At 40.9% G+C, this 27,301-nt stretch overlaps 6 protein-coding genes across 8 annotated transcripts in view; 2 read left to right on the forward strand and 4 right to left on the reverse strand.

Annotated features, from left to right (window-relative positions):
* Positions 3,346–4,766, reverse strand: LOC109720998 (uncharacterized protein At5g64816). The gene is made up of 2 exons (XM_020248380.1): positions 4,658–4,766; positions 3,346–3,974 (listed from the first exon to the last, which is right to left on the reverse strand). Exon 2 carries the CDS (start codon positions 3,928–3,930, stop codon positions 3,550–3,552), a length of 381 nt encoding a protein of 126 aa, XP_020103969.1. The 5' UTR covers positions 3,931–3,974; positions 4,658–4,766; the 3' UTR covers positions 3,346–3,549.
* Positions 5,522–27,301, reverse strand: part of LOC109721320 — a 29,352-nt gene continuing 7,572 nt past the window's right edge. The window contains exons 2-11 of one of the 3 annotated variants that reach the window (XM_020248872.1): positions 25,161–25,164; positions 9,750–10,956; positions 8,091–9,218; positions 7,828–7,869; positions 7,520–7,596; positions 6,856–6,940; positions 6,689–6,772; positions 6,479–6,580; positions 6,304–6,402; positions 5,522–5,949 (exon numbers count right to left, since the gene is read on the reverse strand). In XM_020248872.1, the coding sequence (XP_020104461.1) occupies positions 5,830–5,949; positions 6,304–6,402; positions 6,479–6,580; positions 6,689–6,772; positions 6,856–6,940; positions 7,520–7,596; positions 7,828–7,869; positions 8,091–9,218; positions 9,750–10,856 (2,844 nt within the window). In that variant the 5' untranslated portion in view covers positions 10,857–10,956; positions 25,161–25,164 and the 3' untranslated portion in view covers positions 5,522–5,829. Of the gene's footprint in view, positions 5,950–6,303; positions 6,403–6,478; positions 6,581–6,688; positions 6,773–6,855; positions 6,941–7,519; positions 7,597–7,827; positions 7,870–8,090; positions 9,219–9,749; positions 10,957–11,584; positions 12,407–25,160; positions 25,165–27,301 lie in introns of those variants that run through there. The other 2 variants (XM_020248871.1, XM_020248874.1) reach the window with 2 other exon arrangements.
* On the reverse strand, positions 13,678–14,696 carry LOC109721487 (protein DOG1-like 4). Its single transcript, XM_020249138.1, has 2 exons — positions 14,680–14,696; positions 13,678–14,339 (listed from the first exon to the last, which is right to left on the reverse strand). The coding sequence occupies exons 1-2, from the start codon at positions 14,694–14,696 to the stop codon at positions 13,820–13,822; spliced, it is 537 nt and encodes a 178-aa protein (XP_020104727.1). The 3' UTR covers positions 13,678–13,819.
* On the reverse strand, positions 16,485–22,222 carry LOC109721488. The gene is made up of 13 exons (XM_020249139.1): positions 22,206–22,222; positions 21,635–21,869; positions 21,439–21,540; positions 20,702–20,782; positions 19,576–19,685; positions 19,338–19,473; positions 19,161–19,259; positions 18,663–18,768; positions 18,213–18,535; positions 17,954–18,136; positions 17,657–17,854; positions 17,031–17,351; positions 16,485–16,707 (listed from the first exon to the last, which is right to left on the reverse strand). Exons 1-13 carry the CDS (start codon positions 22,220–22,222, stop codon positions 16,615–16,617), a joined length of 2,004 nt encoding a protein of 667 aa, XP_020104728.1. The 3' UTR covers positions 16,485–16,614.
* On the forward strand, positions 22,380–23,375 carry LOC109721489 (pentatricopeptide repeat-containing protein At1g19720-like). The gene has a single exon (XM_020249140.1). It carries the CDS (start codon positions 22,380–22,382, stop codon positions 23,373–23,375), a length of 996 nt encoding a protein of 331 aa, XP_020104729.1.
* Positions 23,410–24,264, forward strand: LOC109721491 (pentatricopeptide repeat-containing protein At5g59600-like). The gene has a single exon (XM_020249141.1). The coding sequence runs from the start codon at positions 23,410–23,412 to the stop codon at positions 24,262–24,264; it is 855 nt and encodes a 284-aa protein (XP_020104730.1).

Below are 27,301 nucleotides of genomic sequence, written 5' to 3' on the forward strand. Positions count from 1 at the left end.
CAATCTTTAGTAACAGCAGAATCTCTACGACTCATTCGTTGAACATGACATATATACATACGTACCTGTACGTAAACATATGCGAGCGCACATGCAATCACATAGGGGAATCACATGAAGCAACCACTGTGGATTCAGATGCGGCGGGGTTTGTTTACACTTAAGACACCCCAGTGGCCTCATGAAGAGCTGTAATCAGTCGCAAAACAGAGCATATAAAGTATAGATTGATTGCGAAGATCATAAACAAACAGGCGAAAGCGGCTCTTCCGGAGTCCTTGGGACGCATCTTCTGTCGCCCGACAAACTTAGTTGTATAGCAGTTGCCCAAAGCTTGTACTTTTGTATATATACTATCTTAGAAGTACTTTTTTAAGAGAGAGAGAGAATCTAGGAGTACATTCCAATTGAGAGGATCAAGGGTTTGAAGCACATTCACAATAATACAAATGCTAATGGAAAGATTCGAGAAATTCTTTCTCCTCTTTGCAAACAGTGATGCATAAGAAAGACTCAAAAGCTAGTTCAATTAAAAGTTTTTAAGTGCATGGTTGATCTACCATTTATTTTAGGTGTCAAGTGTAGTCACCTCTACTAGAGTGTTCAGCAAGGATTTAACAATTTATCAGCACTGCCTATGCCCACCGTGCCGATAAGATATCAGCACAGTACGATCTCGTGTCAATAACACAGCTCAAAACTTCTTTTTTTTGAAATTAGCAACAGTTATCTAAATAAAGTACAAAAGATTTGATAAAGATATATAATAAGCAATTATAATATATTAATAATGCCAAAGAAAATAAATATTTATGCAATTATGTATCGATGCACATGTATTTTTTGTCACCAACATGCATTGATACGGCAATGCATGCACCGTGTTGTATCGTGCCAGTAAACTTTCGGCACAACTCCATACTACGGTACTTAAATTCTTGATATTCGAGAAAGGAAAATTTTTCACGCTTCTACTATAGCATAACCCAGAGGGTTCAAATTTGAGTTTTTGAATTTCAGCCTCAAATTCCTCATTTCTGCCAGATCTAAACCAGGGTTGATTGTTACTCGACTCCAGAGTACAAGAAGCTAGGATCGATTCACAGGCTAACTCATTGTTCCCTTTTAACTAGTTTCCTTTACTAGTTTTAGATTTCTCTTATCATTTCAAGAGGCTATGCTAGGCAAAGTAACCTCAGAAATCTGGAAGATAATAACTCTTTCATGTTTAGAGAGAATAGTTAATCAAATCATTTCGCAAGATGATATCAAGTTACTACAAAACTCTACTTCCTCGCACCTTATTTTTAAACTTGATTACCTTCAATTTGAATCTAAACAGCCAACAATATCAATGTGTTCCCATCATTTGGCTCTTTTGAGTTCTGAATCAAATAGCACAAGAACCAAGAAAACCACAAATCAAACTCAGCAGGCCAATTACAACATGTAATCCTGTATCTTCTGAAATCTCACTGATGAACATATCTGGAACTAAATCATTATATTCTTCTAGGAGATAATTTATCAATATTCTTCAAGTTTGTCAACCCTTGGATCAGTATGAATCTTCCTGATAGCTATTGTTGCTCAAATTGTCCCCCAGATTAAGAAAGATCGATAATTGTGTTGTGAAGAAGACCAAAACACAACTTATGATTAGGTTTCCTACAGTCAGGAAGCTCGATGATCCCATTTCTTATTGCTCAAGCGCCTTCACTCTTTGTCTGCATCGATGCATAATAAGTTTTGGATAAATTTGTGCCCAGCCCAAACCCACACAAGCCCAAGATGTAACATATCTCTAGTAACTTAACCAACTCAAAAGCTTAAGCCTCTGCATTTATCAACCTGCCACATCCCTAATTATTATTCCATACGGAACTATCCTCACATTTGAATTCCTACCAATAAAGCTGAATCTCCTAAGGAAAAGAAAAACAATACCAGATAGGTACTTCTACACATTTTACACTAATTACATTCCTAGAAACAAATTGTTCTGCTAACCTTTGCTGACCAGTTAGCAAGATAAATCAATTTCTTTTTTCTAAAAGGTCAAGGTAAAACAATTTAAAATGAGAGCTTCAATGCACTACAAAAAGGGTGAGTTAGACTTGACTTTTGGCCTTCTAACAACGTGCTCCTTGCCTTATTCAGTCTTTTACTCACCATTTTATCAGTTTACCCAGAGCTTATGTATGTTATGATGCGAAGTAAGTTTACCATAGTCAATTGTCTAAGAAAGAGGGTAAATAAACATAAAAATGAGACAAGAAACTGAGAAACAGGCATATCTCTAGAAAATGATAGCGGGAAACATCACAATGGGAAGCTGCACTGGTAACACAAATTAAGCACATAGAAATGGTCATATAATACATAAATTTAAAAGAAAGGTCCAGGAACAGAGAATGGCCAAAGAATGATCATGATCAAGGTTTAGACAAAAGAAAAGGAGATAGGATAAAAGGTTAAAGGACAAAGAAATGTTGTACAAGCAGTAGCAGGAGATTTCAGAACTTAAATTCAATTTTGATATGAATAAGGGAAGCGCATGCATCCATTGTGATTATAAACGTAAAACAAAATGATGAAAACAGTAGCAGATGCAGAAAAAAGATCAAGAGCCAGAACTTCTGTCACTTCATATCCAGCATCCATAAACTCCAACTTAGGAATAAAAAACCAGGATATTAAAAATGAAAAGTAAGAAGCGGAGCAGAGTAAAATCTAAATACTAAACTAGTAGGGATGTTTAGCTGCAAGACTGCGACAACCAAGGTACCATTGCAGATTGATTACATGGGCTGAGCAAAATGAAGCAATTTCCTCTGATGAACTCTTCTTGGGTAGTAATTCTGTAGAGATACCAAAAGAATGGGCTACTCAAGAGGACCGATAGAAGGCTCAAATTTATCAGGCTCAGGCCTAAGGCTGAAAAAACCTAGGCCCTATTGTGCAAAATTACCTAACTTGAAGCAAATTAGGATCAGCTAGGTGCACAACATCCTCAAGAATTCACTACCTGAACCCACCTCAGAGACTTGCCTAAAATATTAGTTTAGCACAGTCAAGAATCTGGTTGACCATGTCAAAGTTTTTCAACCTAGATGCAGTATAGAAAACATGATGCTTCATAAAGCTGCATATTAATCTTAATTTTCTGCACTCCAAAGATGTATTCTATGCTTGTTGCAAATTTTAATCTTTTCTCACTTTTTTACTTTTTCTGTACCTTGACCAAATATAACATGTCTAAAGCCAGAAAGCTCCCAGTAATCCACAGGGTACCTAAATCAAACTCAATGCCAATGTTCAAAAAAGATAAGGACACATGAAGTAGCCAAAAAACAAGAGTTTCCAACATAAACAGATTATGAAACAAAAATGGATTAGAGTCTGAAACAAAGCATAACATTAAAAAATAATATAACAAGATAGCACATACAAGATAAAATCTGCAATCCTGTAACTCCGATCATGTGCCACACTCTCGATCAAGGTAAATAGATCATGTACTTTCATTTATGATGTAAAATTTGAACCCTAGTTGACAGAAGATGAAGAAAGTTTAAGGCATTCGCTTTGGCACCTTTTCAGGCAGATGTCATTCCAATTGGGGACTTGGTGTTGGTTAACGCAAACAGTACGAGCACAAGCATCAGTACAAGCATCAAGCTCAGAAACACCGCAGACCGTGACACATGTATCAGGGGTCGGGTCCTTTGAGAATGCCCCAACTTTTTTCAGCATTCTCTTTGAAGTGCAGACCCTCTCACAGACAAAAACTTCATCCGAATTCTTTTCGCGTCCGCGAGCGCTATTAAGCCTCTGCTCCTCTGCGTGCCTCCTCTTCACTCGAATGGCTTGGCCTGCTATGATGGCCGGAATGGCCGCCCCCAGCAAAGACCACCAAACCTCCACCATTGCACAAATTAGAGGTTAAGAATAGCACCTCTCTAGCCTCCCCACTAAACCAAGATAAGAAGAAAGAGAAGGGAATTCAATGCCACTTTATCAGATTTAAGGCAAGAATTAGAAGGCATTACTATCCCTTGTTAGTGCATCTTACTCTTAATGAACAACTGGAGTTCGGGCGATCAAAAAGTACTTGCAAAAACGAAGATACCAAAATTTTTTTGTTGAAACAATACTACTTAAGAGCGAAAAATATCTGCAAAAGGAATTACTTCTCAAAACAACCACCGGATCACGAAGAAGGGAAATAGCAATAAAAATTTGACAACAAAGAATTAAGAAGAAATGGACATCAAAATCCATAATTTCTAACAACATCATGCCAAATAGGTCATCAATATAAGATCAAAGCATTAGCAAAAATAATAAATTAACAACCCCTTCACGAACTATTTAATTTCACAGCATATTTGGGACAAGTCTTCGAGGATTAAGAATAAAGACACTAAATTTTTCATAATTTTGGTAACGAAAAGAATTCACATAAACTTCCTACTGATCGAATCTGCATAAACCCTAACCTAGAATTTCCAAAACTTGTGCTATTTTAAGGGTTTTCCACAAAAAAAATGCACAAAAAAGAGCTTTTAAGACCCCAAATGGCATCCGAAATAACATCGGAGACTGGAAGAGTCAAATGATTCGAGCAATTAAAGGATTTGGAAGAGAAAATGACCTTCGATTTGGCACACCTCTTTGATTTCGCTTCGGGGGAGGGGAGGAGCTTTTTAATTAGGGTTTAACGTTTTCTTTTTCTTTTGTTGCTTCGATTGGTTTAGCTGTAGCTCAAGAGTAATCGGAAGCGGACCGGGGAATTGGACCGGATGCGGTTTGGGTGAACCGAGTCATGGATTCAAATAGATCCGAATCCAACTATTAGTAATTGTTGGGCCGGGTCAACACAAAGTATTAAACATAATGGGTCGACTGGTTAAAGGCCCAAAACTATAAACGGGCCAAGTCTAAGCCCAACCGTGAAACGCTTTCACGAGGTAGGTCCCCCTCAACTTTATTTTCTTTTTCGTTGATATTTGTATAAACTATATAATATTTTTTAGCGATTAATTTTAGTACAAAAGTTGGATATTTTTAACAGCAATTCTATTAAATTTAATATTTAATAATTCTAATTATTTGTTAGTAAAGATAACTCTAATAATTGAAAAGCTAAAAAGTTTAATAAAATTCTTAATTTAAGTAATAAAGATAAATAAAAAAATAAAAGATAAAGGAATGTCAATCAATAAAATAGAGTGATCTATTCCGAAATGTACATGACATGTTTTTACCGGGAAAATATCATTTCCCAGAGTTAAGCTCCTGTGATATCACGAACGAAGAAAGCGGATTGCTCAACAATCCGATTGCTAATCTTAAAGGTCAGAAGTTCAAATCTCCGTCACATCACTTCTAAATTTAACACTTGTTAAAAATTTCCAAATGGTATGTAAAGTTTATAGCCTACCAGAGACTAAACCACCATTGCAAACATGGTGGGGAAAAAAAAAAAGGCCAACATTGTCTCTGATAGAACATAGAATAGGAAATATTTTCATCTTTTTTTATTATATGCAACAAATGTTTAATTGTAATATACAAATGAATTGTCGTGTGTCCTTTTTTGCACATACAAACATGCAAAATAATATAATACAAAATAATCCTAATTCTACTAAGAATAAACATTTACATGTAACCAAGCTCTGTACACCAAATGACTGTATCCTATTACCTGAATATTCACCACATGGCTCATCATCAGTGTTGATTGAGCGTTAGATAATCTGAATCACTTCAATTTCGATGTGAATGGACCGCAGAAAAAGGGGGTAAGAAAGAATGAATAAATTATGGTTGCCCAGTAAGCCGAGGTAACAATTTCTTCAAGAATTCCAGCGTCTCTGAATAAGAAGGATCTGTTCGGTTCACCGGCTTGCACGAATTGATATGATCAGTTGCATCCAACACCTGTGGCCGGAGACAAAACAAAATTTCCAATTATACTAGATGTATATAGAGAGACAATCATATTGAACAGAACTAACAAATTTAATCAATTTAAATGGAGCGAAAGCGTGCAATTGAACCAAAGTTTAAAAAATAATAACAAAGAATTAACAAAAGGGTGTGATCAAAGTCCTTTTAATTAACAGTAGTAGCAGATAAAGATAAAATACATGGTGAGCAAACCAAATTCTACAGAAGTAAAAAAGTCAAAAAGAATTAACAAAGGGGTATAATCAAAGTCCTGTTAATTTAACAGTAGCAGCAGATAAAAGATAACATATATGGTGAGCGGACCAAATTCTACATAATACTTACAACAAGTTCACCATAGCCGGGATAAGCAGATTCAATTGGTACAATCTCCATCCTCAATGCCCAGCCACCATAACCTTCGACTATGGGTGTGACCTTGGTCTGTTATAAACCTTACCGAGCTTAAAGGGATACTTAGAATAGAACACGAAGCCTACACAACAAAATGTTTGCCTACCTCACTGAAGCTGAGAACCTCAAGAACTCCCTTGTTGTTAAGACGGCGCACGAAATCGTTGAGCTCAACCAACCTTGGGGACCCGCTTCTTAGCTCCCCAATCTACAAGAAATGATACGTCAAGCTTCAATATAATAAATCAGAGCATGAGTAATTCAAAATGATGGTTTATAGTACTCTAGTAAGAAATTTAGGTTTAGAGTTACTAACTGAAGGTGCTGGACGGAAAACCAGGCCCATACGACATGGCACGTCTGCGAGTTTGCTGCCAAAATGCGGACAGCTATAAAACACCTGCATTTCACTCAAAAGTTAGTGATCAAAGGATAGAGAGTTGACCTAAGTTCATCATATAAGTTGAAGAGGAAGTGCCATACTATTCCGACTGTATTGTTCAGAAACTTGTTGAAGTTATTCAACTTTGCATGATAAAGCATCTGCTTGACAACCAGGCCCCCCATACTGCAAATATAAACTAGGTTCAGCGTGTTTGGACAGTCAATAACACAATATTACAGCGGTAATATAATAAGCAACTTTACATTTGCAAGAAATTTCAGAAACCATCCTAAGTTACATCTTCCACATTTTTCTGAGACGGTCATTCCGAGTTTCTTGCAAACTTCATCTGTATTCTATATAAGAATTGTATTGATCATGTGCCTTGCATTCAATTAAAAGTCGAATCAATTTATTAAAAAGTTTTGGTAGACCCAAAAATGATGTCCTTGACTTCAGATCTCAACTAGTTTTTCCTAGTGGATATGAACAAGTTCGATACCCTAAAAAGATGACCCCTTCCCTTTAATATCTCGTTTGGCAAATTACATAATCTATAAACAACAACAAAAAAAGGGACAAAATTTAGACTAAAATTTGGTTAATGCAACCAAAATAACCTACACTACAAATTTAGAGTTCGAAACAGTATGGGATGAATGATAGAATTAAAGACAGATTCAGTACGGTAATTTGATTACTTGAAATTGAGCAAGTGCCACAGGATCCTCGCATAGCAAAAGAAAGGTCAGATAAACTTACCTATGAGTTATGAAAACAACAGGTCGACTGCCAATGCCGGCAGCGATTAGCTTCCTCAGTAACATGGAACTAACCTCCTACTCAAAACAAGAAAACAGTGCACGAGTTTATGTCAGCAGAAAAAAACGAATTACCATATAAAGGTAATTCAAATTTAATCGTCAAATCTGTAAGCAGTTTTTGTATAAAGTACCAAAAAGAGGCCACTTCCATAAAATGCATGTGATGATTCACATCTACTAAGTTCTCAGGGAAGTCCGGAAAAATAAATAATAAATAAATACAAACCAGGGGATTTGTCTGCATACCTGAAGAGGCAAGCTAGCTCCAGACCATTGAGTGAGATTTGTCTGCATGAATCATTAAATAAATGCTCATCAAAGTGTCCAACCTGGGGAAGACCTCAGGAAATTGAATTGCTAAAGATGCTACCAATATGGACAAAGAATCAATATTTAACGATTGTGCCAGTGCATGGAGGCGTACATGCGTCTAAGTGTCTTTCTGTGTAGACTAGGAGACAAATTGAAACTAAACATAAGGTACAAAAATCAGGCATTAGGGCACAGACCTTGTATTTTACAGTGAAAAGGCGAGCATGAGGAAAATCAACAGAAAGCCATTCTCTCGGCCAGCAGGTGCCCTCTTTCCCAGCTTCTTGATCTACGCTTTCTACCAGACCAGCTTTACTGGTAGTAGAAGATTTGTTATCTGCTATACGCCAAGAGTTGAAAGGGCCACCTCGAATGCCGTGGACAAAGACAATGTCTAGTAAAGGAGCTGTTGGCTTAGTTGCTACTTCTCCCTCAGTTAAAGAGCTGGAGCAGTTACTGTTCTCAATTTCAAAACATTCATTATTTAAAGGGAAGGAACTATGGGAATCAGCTGATCCCGAATGATTCCTGACAGAATTAATATAAGATGGTAACTCTGGGTTTAGAAAAAACAGCATATCACCATATTGAGGGCAGTTTCTTTTATACTCTCCATCCATGTTAGGATATTCATCACTTACTCCTTCCATATCTACCATTTCCGGGCAAAATATGTTTAGCAGAGCTGATCTGCAGTAACTTTGTAGTTTTACATCATTACAAGGGATTCTTCCACTGGCACAGTCCTCAAGCCACTCGCGCAATATCTCGTCAGCAGCAATAGCTCTCTTGGTATTTGGCAAAAGAGAGAGAATATTTAGCAACCGAGCAGCATGCCTCCGAAGATGCATTGTGGGAGGTACTCTAATGCTGGAGGGATCCCTAGGATTTGATGTAGATGAATCCCCAGAACCAGCTGAGTTTCCTTCTTGTGCCTCAAGGACTCTTGATGCATCATAAGCCTCATTTGCAGCAAGCTTCTCATAATCATCACCCAAAAGGAAACGTCTTAGCAAAAAAAGAACTCCATAGCGGGATACTTTATGCTGGCATGCAGCATCTTCAGAACAAAGTTCTGCTAATGCTTTTACGGCTTTAAGTGTGGCTAAAGCTGAATCGGCAGCATCGAATTTGGGCAAGTTGCCCTTTTTCAAGCTTTTGAGGGGTGCAACAAATGGTTCGAGAGAGAAAAAATCAGCAAGTGGAAGTTTGTCAGAGGATTCAGGTTCACTTTCCGACTGAATGCCTGCTAGTTTTATAACAGCAGAAGCTAACTCATTGGCAACCTGTGTTGCTGAATAGATATTGGACTGCTCAATTTGATTCTGCATAGAATAATTGTTCCATCAGGACTAGAAAAAAAAAACATATAGCAAAACTCATTTCTGCACCAAATGGAGGAAAAAGCGCATGATATGGATATGCTCTATACATGATTTCATCTACAATTGTGTGTCTGTACCTCAGAAGTACCCTTTTTGGTCTAGAGTAAAAACAACAGAAACTGAAATTCCATACTCCTCTAAACAAAGATTCAATTTGCAGAAAAAATTACTTCGCCGAATGTTTAGTAGCAATATAATAACATGTAAAATTTGAACAAAAGATGATAACTAAAAGTAATTTACGTGAGAAATGGAAAGACCAAGTGGTGGAAAAATATAACTATACGATATACTGGCAGATTTCTCAGCAGGCAAAACTAGTTATATTTGTCAATATTCATAAGTAGAACATAATTCAGTTCAAAATAAATTCTAGGATAGGATTAGTTCACCTAAAGTTCAAGCAAGGTCGTCTAGTACATAGAATAACCTCCAGAATGCATTTACGAAAAGTGAAAGGTGAATTTGAACCTTCACTTTATCAGGTTTAGGTGGACTGCTTCCTTCTGAATTTGATATCTTGTTGCAAGCAAGAACCTCAGTAAGCAACATTGTTAACCATCCCTGCGAAATTGGTATTGCAGCTGGCCCATTGTCTTCCAGTATGCGAGAAAGTATCCTCATCGCTGTTAGTTGTGTTGTTTCTGACTGAAACTGACCAAATATCCATCGAAGAACGATACCAGACCACCTTTGACATTCCTCGAGAGATAAGGGACTGTCCTTTGTATAAAGCAAATCCAAAACACGAGATATCAATTCTTGCAAATCTTTTTGCTTTTCCATCAGTTTAGATATTTCTCGCATAAGATCAAGGCCCTTTTCCCTCACAACCACCTTCGACTCATTACATCGCTCAATAGAAACAAGAATTGTTGACAATGCTAGCTGAGCCAATGGACTGTCTTCACTTCTACTAGCATGAAAAGCTGTAGAAAGAAGACTCGAGCTCCAGTCAGAAACAGAATGATTCGAAGGCAAATTCTGATCAGCTAAGAGAGCATGAGCCACCAAACATCCGTGCCATTTCACTGTTCTCTCAGATGCTGTTAATGCAGTCATAACAGCATGGCCATCACAATCAAGTTCTTGAATATGAGAACGATTAACATTGGATGCCAAAGCCCAATTCGCAAGAGCCCAAGTAGCAAAAGGCACAGCTACGTGTTCCCTCTGCAAATCATCCCAGAGGCCTGGGACAGTACCAGAAGTCAACTTCTCAAATTTTGGGTAAGAAACAAAATTTTCTTGCAACATTAGCCCTCTACTATTATATGCAGCCAATTCTAACTCATACTTGGGCTTTTGTGATTCCGAGATGCTATTTCCCCCTGAAAATCCCATAATAGTTGTTCCACCTAGTACTTTTATCCCAATCCCCTTAATTCCTGTGTCGCCATCATCGTCGTCGTCATTATCGCTATTGTGATCACCAAACTGCATTCCACCATGCTCAACGACTTCAATGGCTGCCGCAATATCCCTTATATCTGCATTTCCAGGCAACAAAGACCGAAAAGAGTGATCCATACTATCACAGTTTGAAGTGATTATGTCCATGAGAGCAGCGACAAGCATGCTCCTCCCACTGTAGTGATCTGAACCATCCAATGAAGAGTGTTTAAAGTTCTGCTTTGACAAGAAAACAAGTCAAGGCAGCAAGAGAGGTTCAGTATATCTAAGAGAAGACTGAAAAGTTAAAAAATCTTTTATGTTAATATGAAACTGATACGGAAGTCAGTTACAAACAGACTACACAGAAAAAAAAGGACTGGTATCCATCAAACATAGAAACCATAATTTGCAGTTTTTCGCTACTGGTTTTCTTGACACATGTCTACAAGCATTTATTTATCTGCACACCTGCATGTATTTATATCATTTGTCAAACCTTCTGCTCATTATCCAACCTCAATAATTGAATACCAAGTTCCACATGGACAATTACGCGACGGATTTTAATTGTCTCTACTCAAATCATCTCTGTAAATTTCCACACGCAATTAATATTAATAGAGAGAATAAAATATGAAGGGTGGGTGCCAAAGAAGCGTACAGCTAGTAAAATTTAAATAACTAAAGAGCACGTTTTCTGTTCATATGGTGATGGGACAATGGTGCACTGAAGTTCATCGAGCTCTGTTCTCTCATAGTTCGATTAGCTATAAAATTTATCCAAATTGACAAAATTTTACTTAAGAATTAGAACCCACCAACCGAGAGCATGGTAATGCATAACATATTCCTACCAAAGCAAGCAAATTCTCTACAATTCTTCGCAAGGGGCGACTTTTATGAATTCTCACCTTCTTCGGCCGCTTAGGCTGGAAGGAAAAGATGAACTTCAGGAGGTTCGGAACAGCGCGCGGCCGCCCGAGCACGGCGGAACACGTGCCCGGATCAGCAATGAGGTGCGCGAGCGCCCTCGCGGCCTCCGCCTGCGTCCCGCGCCGCTCCCCACCAGTCCCCGCCCCTGCCACGCTCTCCAGCAGCCAATCCACGACGGCCCCGCCCCCGGCCCCCACAATAGCCTCTCTGCGCACAGCATTGGCGGCGGCGATGTCGGCGACCAGCGCAGCCACCCGGAGCTCGAACCCCGACCGCACCTCCTGGTTGGCCGACGAGAGCACGGAGAAAAGCGACCTCCAGAGCACGGCGGCGGCGGCCCCGGTTTGCCGCATCCGCTCCAGGACCCTCCGAACCGATCCCTTGGATCTCTCTAGGGTTTCCTCGAGTTCCGAGTATATTTGGTCGGGAATCGGGGCGCGGCGCTCGGATTGGGTCGAGGAGGAGGAGGAGAGCAAGTAACAGGCGACGGCGAGGGAGGAGACTAGGGTTCCGGCGAAGGCGTATACGGGGAGGGGGCGCGAAGCTGGGGAGGGAGAGGGAGAGGGAGAGGCGATAGGGTTATGGAGCAGCGGAGGAGGAGGAGGGGGTGGACGGGGTTCTCTGAGGCGGTGGTTGCGGTGGTGGTGGGAGGCGTCGGAGGAGAATCGCCGCCGCAAGGGGCGGCGCCACCGCGGGATGTGGCGGAGCATCGCCGGAGCTTTCCCCTTTTCTCTCCTCTCTTTTGCGAGAGAAGGACGAAAGAAGAAAGAGGTCGACGTCGTCGTTTCCTTCGGGTGGCATATAACTGAAACCGCTCCGTACACGTAGCAGAGTTTATTAGCCATTGAGCCAATGGAAGTGCGACACGTATGCAGAATGGTTTTTTTTTCTATAGGAAGGGTTAGGAGGGGTTGATGGGTGGGAGAGGGAATAAGCGGCAAAGGTGGAAACTGGAAACCGGGAATATTCGGTTGATCGGGAGAAACCGCGGTAGCGAGAAGTGCGAGCACAGCCGTTGGATCATGGATAAGATCGAATCTGACGTGGCGGACTGGTGGGTCCCACGCGGTGCAGATTAGTCGCAGTCAACATCTCACCTACTTTTTGGATAAAGCATAACGATACGTTTACACAACGGCTCTATTTTTTTGTTTTTTCGTTTGGTCTCCTCGAAATAAATTATTTTTACAAATAGTTTTACCAATTTTATAATTATAACTTTATCCTACTCATTTAAATAAGATTGCTTATAATTTGCTTATGGGTTCCTCACCCCACCAATCTAGCCTCCTTTATTATTTGGTAATTAGTAGTATAACCAAGAAAGCGAGCAACATTTTTCTTAAATATAAAAATATTTAAATATCGTTTTTTAATAGCTTAAGTTTTTAGAGTATAACGGTTGTTTCATAATTTTTCAGCTCCGATCGGATATAAAATAATTTTTTTTCAAAATTAGACACTGTATTCAATAATAAATTTAGAAAATGCCTAAGAACAAACGTTGGAACTCCTCAATCTTAATTGAGATAGCCATCCATCCAAAATAGAAAGAAAATACCATACTACAATTAGGAATTGTTAATGTGTTACTGTATATATGGTATGAAAATTTCTATTTAGTTTCGAAGTACAGCTATAAAATGGTACATAACTTGTCAATCAATATATATATAAATATATATTAAATCTTTTTACGTAAAGAACAATCACATGATGTTGTATTTTCAACCAACTAAATTATTCTTGTAAAGTTACTATATTCTACCTCTGTGTTTTTTTAAAAAATTATTATACTATTTAACGAGACTGCTATTAGTAGCAAACTTCAAAATTTAGACAGTAATATTTTACAGTAAAATATAAAAATAGGTCTAAAAAAGATGCGTCTTATATATATATATATTTTTAAAAAAACTACACCACTAATTAACAAAACATCAATTTTTTTTTAAAAAAAAAAGAGAGAGCGAGCTATATATCCACAAGTACTCCACATGTACAGCTATATATATATATATATATAGAGAGAGAGAGAGAGAGAGAGTTTTTTGTTGAGAAAAAAGTAGCACGCTACCTGCTTCATTCATAAAGAAGATAAATTAAGCTACATAGAGTGAGGCAGCCGAGGCCTCGAGAAAGCGAAAAAACAGGAGAAAAAGTAACAAGAAACGATAACCTAGTACAGAAAAAGAAGCCTATCTCCATGGTAGCTAATCTGGTTCCATGGCATAGAAGCCTATCTCCATCCCGATCAGCTGGGCTAAGAAGGCGAGCACCTGGTGGGGGCCGAGCGCCGCCACCACCCTCCGCACGGCATCGGCCGCCACGGCCACCGGCTCCATCGCCGCCGCCACCGCCGCCTCGTCCCCTCCGGCCCCCGGCGCCACCATCCTGAGCAGCCCCAGCTGCACCCTCCCCATGTCCCTCTCCACCGCCGCCTCCTCCGCCTTCGTCTCCCGCCGCATCGCCTCCGCCGACAGACCCGCCCACGCCTCCGCGACGCGGTAGGCGGCGCAGGGGCGCCACCCGCCGAGCCAGAGGAGCGCCCGGGACAGCGGGCTCAGCCACGGCAGGGCGAGGGCCAGCGCCGGGTCGCGGCGCGCGAGCTCGCGCTTCGCCGCGAAGAAGCGCTCCTGGGGCGCTCCGACGGGGAGGCGGAGGCCGAGGCCGCGTCGAAGAGCGCGGCCGAGAGCTGGTGGAGCCACGAGCGGAGGAACTCCTGGAACGGGTCTTCGTAGAGCATGGTGCAATTGCTTAATGGCGATGGTGATGCCCTACTAGCTAGTCGTCTAATTATTTATATTTATTTATATGTGCGTGTGCGCATGTGCACCGGGTGCGCAGAATAGTTTGGCCATGCGAAATGGGGGGCGTACGTGGCGGGGAGACGGAGCAGCGGCCCTTCGGGGCTTCGGAGGAGCAAAGCGTCAAAGCGTCAAAGCGTCAAACCGTCAGAGCGTACGGCGGCGGACGGAATTGAGTGCCCCCTACGAACGGCGGCCGCCGAGACACGTGCGCACGAGTCGCGCGCGCCACGGGGTGCACGTGGCCCCTCGCCTTGTTGACTCACCCATCCAGCTCAGCCATCACTGTAGCTCTTACTTAATTAGAAAGCCTTTTTCTGTTTACGTCACAATTATTTCATTCACATTATACCCAAGTTTAATAAAAGTAAAATTTTACGAAATAGTACTCTTTATCATTCTATATAAAATATTATTATTATTATTATTATGTTAGAGATGATTGCTGCCGAGATACTATCCTTTCTGAGTCATTTTTGGTTCGAACCAGATAAAAAATCATCCTGTAAGTAGAAGACATTAATTTTTTTTTTAAAAAAAATCAAAATTAAGTTTCTAATTTATCACAATATAAGAAAAATTTAGACAGTATGACTCAACAGCTCTTGGACATTCAAACAAGACCGAATAGGTCTTCTTTACCATCAAAAAGAGGGCATTTTTTAACTTAGCTAATGATATAATTTATTGGGAGATTCATTAAATTAAATAAATAACTATTTAATAATGACTAAGCTTAATTAATTTTTGTTGGTCATCTCTTTCGCTTAACGATAAAAAAGAACTCGTGCTAATATTTGAAGAATGTATCCTGCGTAATCCTCACTGTTCACTAACGCCATCTAGAGATAAGCAATGCTTGTCACCGTTCAAGCAGTAAGGCCAAACACCTCTCTATATGCTGTAAGTCGTTCAGAACCCACAACAGTGAACATGTCTACCGCCTTCGAAGACCAAAAGAAAAGGGTAAAAAAAAAAAGAAAGAAAAATTAAGAAACCCAAGTGGGGATTCTTTGGATTCGGTGAATTTTCTTTTGGTTTGAATAATATAGTGTTGTAAAGAGGCTGTATTATTAATAGAGCAATGTCAGAGACAATTCAGTTATATATAATCTTATAAAACCTTTATCCAAAAATACAATTCTTTTCAAGAGTCTTATAACTTTTTTTTTTTTGTTCAATAAAATCTTTAATTAACAAAAAAAGAAGGGAAAACTTCAAAAACCCCCCCTGTGGTTTCGTGCATTCTCACTTTGCTACCCTATGGTTTAAAACGTATCAATTTACCCCCCTGTGGTTTCATTTTTATCTTTTCGGAAGCTTTTTCGTTAATATTTCGTTAAATTATATACAAAAAACTTCAGATAACCATCTATATTTATCGAATAGTCACTTTAGTATCCTTTAATTTTAACTTTGTCACTGATTTTAAAAAATAATAATAATAAAATTGATAACAAAAAGATAAAAACGAAACCACAGGGGGGCAAATTGATACGTTTTAAACCACAGGGTAGCAAAGTGAGAATGCACGAAACCACAGGGGGGTTTTTTGAAGTTTTCCCAAAAAAGAAAGTGGGCAAATCTTATGCACCCTAAAATGGAAAGAGATAGAAATTACAACAGCTTTTTAGTTATGGAATTGCCATTTTTCTTATTATTAATAAAACAAGACTTAGTTATTGATAGAACATAATTAATGTAAGTTGGCCAAAATTTAGTATGAGAAATCGACCATTTAGTGCACTAGAATTCACACTACGTTGCTAGGCTGGACACACTAAAGAAAATGAATGATAAATTTGTTCCCATGCATGGTTTAATTAACACACAATCGCAAAGAATACAAACGCCACATGCTTTCTCTCAACTCATACGGGCGCGCGCCACACAACACAAAGGAATCCGGGCCATTGTGCGAAAAGGCAAACAAAAAAACAAAAAAACGAAGGTGTGCTCGAGAAATTGCTGGTTTTGCGTACGAATTTCTTTGAACAACCCAATAGTGTATAAGCAGCGATTCTTACAGTATACGCGCGTTGGAGAAAAGGATTAAAAAGAAAGGGGCGAGTGATAAAGAACAGGTATGCATAACAAAGCTAAAGTACAACACAGGTATCAACTTATGGCACAGATAGAATAAATAAATGTATTTTGAATAAATAAATGCAAAGACTGAGATGACGCTTATGAACAACAGACTATGAAAAAATTTGCTGGATAACGGTCTCAGCATTACCATTACACTGCATGAGGAGATGGATCGCATCAGCCCGTGGCAATGCAAGGAATTCCTGCAAAACCAATGCCCTAAGATTACGATGCCGCCAACGACGATAACATTAAACAAATAGAGACACAAGCACTGAAGAAAATTATACATTATGAATAATCATTAACAGATTTAGAAAAAAAACATTGCAAGTAATGTGCAGCATATACGATTGTAATGTGCAGCATATACGATTAGGAACAATCAAGGGCAGGGGCAGGGTTAAATAGTACTCAGATAACAGTTATCAAAATTAAGGGAATTTCGCTTTCACTGGTGGAGAACTATATAGTATGTTACCAGACCGGATATATTCGTAATATCGGTGCAGATTAATCAACTTACCATAACTTTAAGTATTGCAGTCTCATCACAAACCGTCTCTCCCCATGAGACCTGAGGACTGCCGCCTTCGTCCAGCATTTTGCCGCTTGAACATGTGGTAATTTGAGATGACCCGTTAGTACATTCATCTACCGAGGACTTATGCATGATGTCCCTTGGCATGGGAGAGTTGACTTCTTTCAAGAAATCTATTTTCAACAGTTGTTCGAAGCGGTCTTTGCACATCTGGAGCTTAAACCACTCAGTATGTGTATGAAGTGCTGCTCTCATTATCTTCATCAGTTGCGGTTCTTCAATACCAAGCCTCCTGCCCATTGCGACCTGCGCGGGACATAAGAAAAGTGCAAATGAAATCGGAGAATATATTTGCACTCTGGTTGATAACAACATTAAGTCACTTCTTCCTCAAGGTTTCTGCTTGAAAATATGCAAGAACTCCACTTATAAAAGAATTAGGAATATGGCAGCGAAAGTACTGTCATCAGAAGAATCAAAGGAAAATTCAGCTAAATGTAACATGAATAAATTGAAGCTTCCAGTGAAAAACCTAACATGAACAAATTGGAGTACGATAAGAGCAAATGATGGAACATCTCTTGATGCAAACTAACAAACTTATACTTCACCTGAAGAGATGTCGCAAGGATCGGCAATGGTATCCCCTTTGCAAGTGCATCTTCACTAGGTTCAAGCAAAGCCAACAAAGTTTCTTTCAAAGGCTTTAGTAAAGCTTCATTATTTGCAGCAAGAGGGCCTAGATGACTGCTCGCCACCTTAAGAGCCGCAGCATAATCACCATCATTTACCAATTTAAGAAATTCAACCTGAAGCCAATAACAATATCATCAAATCACAACATATGTCTCTCAGAATGAAACAAACAAACTGCTGAGGTTACTACAAAAATTTCAGAGGGAAATTACTTGTTTCAACTGAAACAAGAGAATAGGATTCTGAGAGAAGAAGTCAGGATCTATGCAATTAACTTCTTCAACGACTTTTGAAGCCAATCCCCTGGAAGCCAGCTCCTTCATCTCCAAAATAATCTCATATCGATGATCTTTTATGTTATTGACATGCTGAAATAAGGAGCTCTTTTTCAAATCCTGAAAAACAGAATATAATCATCAACAGCTCAATGACCATAATATTGGGACACATCACTGTATAACTCAATATAACCTGCTTCTCCCCACAACCATCTTCACTTGTATCAAGGGTGGAAGAGACAAGATCTTGTTTAGTTGCCTCAGGAAGTGGAGTATCAAAAGCATACTCTAGATTTTCTACTCGTCCTCTCCATCTTTTCCGCCTTCTCTGCCTAGATGCATGATCTCTGCTCCTCCTCAGCCTCCTAGAGCAGGTCTCTTGATGGCTGACATCACTGGTGCTGCAATCCTCATTTTCATTACCCACGTCACAAGCAAACCGTATGTCACCGTTGAGTTCTTGTTTGCTATTTGCATCAACTTTGCTTTCTTGTGCACTTTCAGTGAAAATAACATCTGCACAAAGTTCAGCAGCAGAGTGTCTATTAGTTCCAAATAATTTCAAATTCTATCATATTCATGACAGGGCAATATCCAAGCAATAAAGTTGCAAGCGCACTAAAATTCCGCTGTGCAATTTTACCAGGTGGAGAACTAGGAACACCCTCAACAATTCCCCTGTACACGCAGTACTCATGCACAAGCTTGTCAAGAATGGTCAGATCCAATTTCATTCGGCACAATTCATTCTGCACATATATTAACAACATAGTGAGGATTAAAATTATGAAGAGGAAGACGCATTATGCAGGCCAACAGGAAAGTTGTGATTAAACAAGAAAAGTATTATCTCATACAATGTCAACATGAATATGGTTGTTCCATCATGTTTTGCATATACATCATAGGTCGAATACAGATAGGAGGCGTGAACTCTAAAGTTGTCAATCCGTTATTATGAAATGTAAAGATAAAATTAGTGACCGAACTGCCACTCGAGAGTATTAAGTACCATTGAAGAAGAAAGAATTGCAACACCGTAAAAATTTCATCCAACTCCAAGTAAAAGATTGCCAGCTAATTCTACAAATGACGTAAAATCATCAAATAGACATATAAAAACAAAAAAAAAAAAAAAAACCTGAAATGCTTGAAATAGATCGCCTTTCGCAAATCTCAAGCTATCAACTGCCCCTTGTCTTGTTAACTCCACAGCATGTGCTAGTGCTTGAATGTCAACCTGAATGTCAACCATCAAATTCAAAACTGTTAGACACAACCTACTCCAATCAATTGCATAGCCAAGGAAAACACTTACTTCATCAAAGGGTGGCGCTTCATAAAAACTCTCTTGTGGAATTGCTGGAGGATCCCGATCCTCAAAGAGCAGCCTTTCAGTCAGATCTGATATAGGGGATGAAATTCCTTGACGCAAGCAAAATACTTTGTGAATGCTGTTAATGGGTTGTCAGATGAGAAATTGTGACTTACATACAGAACAAAATCCACAAACAACATCTTTTTCAGCATAATAAGACAGAGTAAAAGAAGCATGCCTTATTAAGTATCTCAAGGCCAATGAGAAAACTGCGTCATAGGCATGTAAGTGAGCCCTTAATATCGATGACAATAATCCAGCAAGATCAGATCTCCTCCTTTCAGACCACTGAGGCACATAAAACATCAAGGACTTTAACTTAAAATGGCAGGTGGCAAAGCAACTGTCTAACAATTCAAACAATAGTATAAAGCAGGGAGACAAAGAGGATGGGCTGTACAATTTAATAAGCAGAAATCAGCAGTAGCTTACACTGGGGAAAGTAGGTTAACCTGATACATGCAAGGTCTTTGTTCCAATGTAATTAATACCTCAAATACAGAACAATTCCCTCAACTTCCATAGAAAATCTAGGGCTTAATTAGTTCATAGCTAATGTCTCTTTAACTACTTTTATGGCCACCAGAAGTTTTGATGTGTCTACAGTTGAGCCACGTGTTGTCTAATAAAGCATTTCAAAGAATTTTCGCGACCATCCGACCCTCTCACAACCTTCATCCTACCCAATACTCTCACTACCTTCCATTATAGACTAGATTTACTTTTTTTATAACTGGGCAATGAGTATGCCCAACAAGCTGTGGAGCCTGAGCCCGAAATTGAAAGCAATACCAAATAGGCAAACTTTTTCCTGTATTTGGGCATTACAACTTGCAGCTCTTGTTTGTTTATGGTACGACTAGTTTTTGGGTATGAAACATGCTTCTATATCCCTGTTTGCTACTTTAGTTTCCCTTTTAAGACTACATGATCATTTGCCTCAAGCGTAAGTCTTAGTTTGAAACTTCTTTTGTCAGCATCTAAGCTACAAATAGAAGTTGATATCCAACTATTGGCCACAGTGATCAAATTTCAGCTTAATCTCCATTGCCTTTAACGAGTTAGTCTACTTGAAATTCTGTTCCTTATTATTTAGCTGGTGGCACCAAGAGATACAATGGGGAGCAGGTGACTTGGCATTTCATAGTTTCAATGATCAGATAAACTGTAAGCACATAAAGAAAATGTAATATATGAAAAGCACACAAGAGCATATTTCTTCCATCCAACTATAGCTTTTTAAAGAATCATGGTGTAATTAGCATTTATAACATGGCTAACTTAAATAAAATACATTAGTATACCTCATTTGCCACAGGTGAGTTTTGATCTTCTTTATCAAATATCAATGCCAACAGAACATGCTTGAATTCCTCATAAGCTTCCTTCAGAACAGAAATATAGGTCAGAGGTCAAAGAGTAAGAATTTAGACACATCAGTACAAAACTTCAGCTGAAGTTTATGGTTTTAACTCATGGCAAAACATAGTTAAACATTCTGTGCGAAGAGAAAGAAAAACAAACTACAACTAATCTCTACATGAATAAGACTAATCATGTTAAGTCATCTCCCATGTACACTGCATAATTAAAGTTGCCTCCAAAACTTGGGTTCCTTTAGTTTCTCAATCGTGGATCCTTCATATCATGTACATTGCATAATGAAACTTAAGCCCTCTTCCGTCCTGGAAGTAGTAATGTAACCACTGCAGCTCGAACTACAACTAATTTTGTCGTGATGGAGCAACTGCAGTTGCACCCCTTACTATAGCTGAAGTTGCTACAGTTTGGCAAAATATGAGCAACTAAACTGCAGGATTGGACTGGTCATCAATTAGAGCTACAACTCGCTTGCAATCTAGTGACACCAAACAGCCCCTAACTACGCTTAATCTTCCTTTAAAACCAATCAATTCCACTTCACAACCTCACTGATTCATCAATGATTGATCCATATCAAAACATCAGATGCAATAGATAACTCCACCTAGGAATACGATCATGCTTTTGGAATAAAACATAAAGAACTATGATTAGTTACCGGGTACGCATCGAGGGCGCAAGGAGCAAGAGCAACTCTGAGGCACTGAATAGCCGAATCACGATCCCTCTCCGACCCTTTCCTCAAAAGCTCGATAAATTTCTAACAACAACAGCAACAGATGGACCCGATCATAACAAACGACAAAGAGATCGAGCACGAGATTAGGGTTTTGGATTCGTGAACGAGGGATCACCTGCTTCTGCAACCGGAAGAGGATGCGGTGGTCGTCGAGCACGGCGGGGACGTGGCGGCGGAGGAGGTCGACGGCGGCGTCGATGTCGCCGGACTCGATCGCGCGGCGGACATGGCGGATGAGGAGGCGCGATTGGTAGGAGGAGGAGGAGGAGGAGGAGGAGGACGGGGAGGAAGAGGAGGAGGAGGAGGAGGAGGGGGAGGAGGGGGAGGGGGAAGAGAGGTGGATGGGGATTCTGGGAAGGAAGGGGAGGGGCGGAGTCTGTTCGTTGTGGGGAGGCCGCTCGGATTGGTCGAAGTCGAGAACAGGGCGTCGAGCGCTCCCAGTTCCGACGGGGTCGAGTCATTTCGCCTTCTTTTTTTTCTTTTTTCTCGTTTTTTTTTTTTTTTTTTTTGGCCCTCGCGAGAGGAGTGTAAGTATGAGGCAAGAGAGGGAGAGAGGCGTAATACAGAGCACACGGGAAGGAAGGGAAAAAATGGGACTGACGAGTATTAACAATGCGGGTAACGGAGATTGTCTTTTTTTGGCCTTTTTGCCTTTTTGCGAGTTACTAGTTAATTGTTATTATTACTTCGTGTGCAAGCACATTGACTTGTGTGATACGATCCAGGCCTAAAGGGCCATGTTCGTCGACAATCGTGCGAGCCCGGTCCAATCCAATCCGGCCCAAAAAACTCGGCCCGGGAGGAAACCCTAGTTCCCAGGGCGGCGCCGCGACCCGCGAATGGTGCCCCGATCTCGTCCGATGCCGCGGCGATCCCTCCGGTCCCTCCTCAGCGTCGCCCCGACCCTCTCCCTCCCCCAGATCGCGCAGCTCCACCAACACCTCCTCTCCCGGGGCCTGCTCCTCTCCTCCCCCTTCCTCCTCACCAAGCTCCTCACCGTCTACGCCTCCCTCGGCGACCTCCCCTGCACCCTCCGCCTCTTCTCCCTCCTCCCCCACCCCCGCTCCCTCTTCGCCTGGACCCCTCTCCTCTCCCTCCTCTCCCGCTCCTCCCTCCACCTGCTCTGCCTCTCCTCCTACTCCCTCCTCCGCTCCTCCCCACTCTCCCCCGCCCCCGACCCCTTCCTCTTCCCCCCCGTCCTCCGCTCCGCCGCCGCCGCCCCGGCCCCCGCCGCTCCCCGTCTCGCCGTCCCCGCCCTCCACGCCGACGCCCTCAAGTTCGCCTCCGACGGCCCCCTCCCCGTCGCCAACGCCCTCGTCTCCGCCTACGCCCGCCGCGGCGACCTCGCCGCCGCGCGCCGCGCCTTCGACCTCATCCCCGCCCGTCGCCGCGACCTCCTCTCCTGGAACTCCGTCCTCGCAGCCTACGCCGCCGCCGCCGCCGCCGCTTCCGGGGGCCTCCCGGAGCTCGAGCTCCTCCTCCGCTCCATGCGATCCCAGGGCCTCGAGCCCGACCTCGTCACGTGGAACACCCTCATGGACGGCTACTGCCGCGCCGGGCGCTGCGACGAGGCGCGCGACATCCTCCTCCGCGGCGCCCCCGACCCCAACGCCGTCTCCTGGACCACCGTGATCTCGGGCTACGCCCGCGCCGCGAATCACGAGGCTTCCCTACGGCTGTTTCAACGGCGTTTCGCCCGACGCCGACGCGCTCGCCTGCGTCGTCTCCTCCTGCCGCCACGTGTCCGCTTTCCTCCACGGCCGCGAGGTCCACGCCTACGGCCTAAAGACCATGGACCGGGAGTCGTTCTACGGCTCCGCGGGAGCCGCTTTGGTCGCCATGTACGCGAGCTGTAGCAAGATCTCGGCCGTCCGATCCGTGTTCCGCGCGATGGACCCCACCGACGTGGTGACGTGGAACTCCGTGATTCACGCCCTCGTCCACGCTGGATTGCCCAGCGCGGCGCTGGGCCACCTCAAACAAATGCACTCGCGGGGCATTCCGAGTAACGCGACCGCGCTCGCCGCGGCTCTTCCGGCGTGCAATTTGAACTCGGGCAAGCAAATTCACGGCTACGCAACCAGGCACCTCGATAAGCCGAGCAGCAACCTCGTGACTAATGCCCTGATCAGCATGTACTCCAAGTCCGGGTGCATCGGCGCCGCGCACCTCGTGTTCTCGACCACGGACGCCAAGGACGTCGTGTCGTGGAACACGATGATCGGCGCGTGCGCGGCCCACGGGCTGGCCCGGCAGGCGCTGGAGCTCGTACGCCTAATGCGACGATCCGGAGCTAGGTTAGACGCCGTGACGTTCACCAGCGCGCTCATGGCTTGTAGCCATTGCGGCTTCGCGGACGAGGGGCTCGAGCTGTTTGAGAGATTGGTTCGAGACGAGGGTCTCACTCCGACGATGGAGCAGTACGCGTGCATTGTCGATATGCTCGGACGAGCTGCGAGATTCGAAGAGGCGGTCGGGTTTATCGGCAAAATGCCGGTCAGCGCGACCGCGGTCGTGTGGGGGGCGTTATTGTCCGCGTGCCGGATGCACCATAACGTGGAGTGTGGGGAACTGGCTTTCGAGGAGCTGGTTCGGTCGGAGCCCGAGAATCCGGGGAATTTCGTGACCATGTCGAACATTTATGCGAAGGCGGGGAGATTGGAAGATGCGAAACGGGTGCGGAGGATGATCGAGAGGGAAAATATGGCGAAGCCCGCGGGGCGGAGCTGGATTGAAGCTACATAGTGGAAGTGTTTTTGTAACTTCATCAAACATTCATCAAACACATTCTTCGTGATTGTTGTTTCTGATATCATCATAAGGTGAATTTTTGCAGATTCCGTATCTTGTACTAATTGTAAATACACTTTTATTTGTCCAGGAAGAGAAGATCGATAACGAATTGAAGAGTTCTTCTTTTTTTTTTTTGGGTGATTTCACAGAACAGAGTTTCTTGCTCTGATGTGAGCAATTCACCTGCAACGTAGTCGTTCGCTAAAAATTAACCAGAAAACTTCGACAGAGTTACTCGATGAGTAGTTAGTTTATACGAGCATTTTCCGTTTCCGGAAAAGATTTGAGCTTCTTTTTTTCTTTTTCTTTTTTTGCAGTTTTGAGTTCTGATTCCTTTGTTCAGTCACTGCTACATGTTTCCTGCAATCTTTGTCCTGTGCTCTCTACATCAGACCATGTGAATTCGGAGAAAGCATGGAAGGACCAAGAGCACTTCAATTTTCGGTACATGTTGTCTTTTAGACTTGAACGGAAATTGATCTCTCTCTCTCTCTCCTCTATAACTCATTGTACTCTTGTGATGCTCCAGCTTTCGCAGGGTTCACCCATCTTAGAACTACTTTCGTCCTAGCACGATTAACTCTCTTAATCTTTTAGATCTAGCCATCACTCAAAATACTTAAATTAGGTTAATAATTTAGCCCTATTATATTTTATATATAAGACTATATGGGGTTTCATAATCTCCCCCTTTTTAAGCCCTGACGTCTCTGTCAGACTCAGGCTTACAAGTTCAAGTGATGTGAAATTCGTCTCGCTAGCCTAAACCGACCTTGTAGGGCAGTCACACTTTACCCACAACAATCAGTAGTATGAGAGCCTCACTATTTTCGTTGTATAATTCTGGCTCAGCTAAGACTTATCTTAAACTTCCAGTTGGTAATTGGCTCTGATACCATATGTGACAGCCCAGCTTCCTAGGGGTCATCCATCCTATGACTACTTCCGTCCTAGTACACTTAGCTCTCTTAACCTCTTTGGCCTAACCGTCACCCAAAATATTTAAGCCGGTTTAAGAGTTTAGCCCTATTATATTTTATATATAGAACTATCTGTGGTCTCATAACTGTCATATTTAACCTCACTAAAACTTTCATAAAATTGTTCTCTCTCCCTCTTTCTCTCGCATCGTTCACCACAAATAGTGCCGTGTTTTTTTTTTTTTCCCGGTATTATAATCTCCTAGTTAACTTATTCTGTTAATGGTCTGTTTGTTTTTGTTTATTTGTAATGGATTAATATTAATTTTGATTAGTTAGTTTTTTTTTGTTTCGCCATTGTTTGTTTAATGAAAACTTGGTGGCTTTGGAACTATAATTGTTCTACTTTTTTCACACTGGAACATACGAGAGTGTAGAATGATACAATAATAAAATTTTTGTTACTTTTCTATTACTTTCTCACCTATAATTGACTTCGGTATTGTATACATAGGCAGAAATAAACTACGATATTCTAGAAATGTTAAGTTATAAGTGAATTTAATATACCATGATCAAACAACAAAAATAAATATTTACCGATGAAAATACGCTCACTCCATTTGTGATGAAACAAATATGCCTTAAAATTTCAAATAATTGCTTTTCTGCGAGATCCAAGAGCTCTTTTTAGCATGCAATCACAAGATTCACAACAAAAACTTTAAAACTATTATTTGACGAACACCTACCATTTCGAAAAAAAAAAAAGAAAAACCGATTTCTTTAAGTGAGAAATTAATCTAATCTAAAAGTTTGGTCAAATAGACATTATGTCATTAATTATGTCCATTTTTCATGCATGATGCAACTTTTATAAAATTTTTTTTTTCCAAACTACATAGTCAAAAGGGTTATCCTTGCTATCTTTACTAGGAAAGGAAAGGGCAAAAAAGTTTTTGAGGGACCCTCCAAGCAATTGGGGTATAATTGGGGGGTCCCTTGCATTATTCAAGGCACAAAGCAACAAAAAAAAAAAAAAAAAAAAAGTGGAATATAGTGTTATTACTTCTCAACGGTTTATAAATTATAATAAACCGACCGTCTCTGGTGTAAGTGGCAAAGAATTTGATGGTTGATATCTGAGGTTCCAAGTTCGAATCCTAGTTGATTCATATTTCTAGCTAAATTTATTTCTAAATGAAACAAACGAAACGGATAGCGAATAGCATGCTATTTATTTCTTAAAAAAAAAATTATAAACGGTTTATAAAAATGGAATATAGTGCTATAAACGGTTTATAAATTATAATAAACCTACACCAATCATTTGATTTTTTTTTTGCCATTAAATCAGGCTATAAATGCATGTCCAATTGCTACTTACCTAACTATCAAACTGTGAGTTTTCAAGCTGGATTATGAGAACTAGCTTTTCTAAGATCAGTGAGCTTCAGTTACATCTATATAATTAATCATGTGATGTGCATGACACCGTAATTACATATTTTATGTGATGCATATATGTAGGACGAAGCCTATTCTCCAATCACTGCGATTTTTAAGGAAAAAAATATCGTACTAACTTTAATTTTACTCACACATTCTTAAATTATATAATACAATTTTATATGAAATATATATATATAGCAAATTAATAACACTTCTTTCCTATTTACATTATTTTTTTTGTTTTACCTTTTTATTTCTTAAATTTGACCAATGGAGCATTTTGGCGGACTAACCATTTCCTTCTGAGTAAGAATATTTATTCTTTGTTAGAGAGAGAAAAAAAATAAGCTATCTGTTTCGTTCATTCTTTTCATAAAAAAAAAAAAAATTCAGCTAAAAATATAAAGTAATTGAATTTCGAATTTGAAATCGTGGGTATTAACCATCAAACTCTTAACCAACTACGTACGTTAGGTACGACTAGTAGAAGTTTAAATATTTATTAACATATAATATTAAATTTTATCGCACTGTTGATATATTTGCATGGCTACATACTCTATACTTATGAACTCAAAACTCTCTATGCTGCAAGTTATAATAGTATTGAGAAATTC

This window comes from Ananas comosus, linkage group 15, assembly GCF_001540865.1.
Source record: "Ananas comosus cultivar F153 linkage group 15, ASM154086v1, whole genome shotgun sequence".
In the NCBI taxonomy this organism is placed as follows: Eukaryota; Viridiplantae; Streptophyta; class Magnoliopsida; order Poales; family Bromeliaceae; genus Ananas; species Ananas comosus.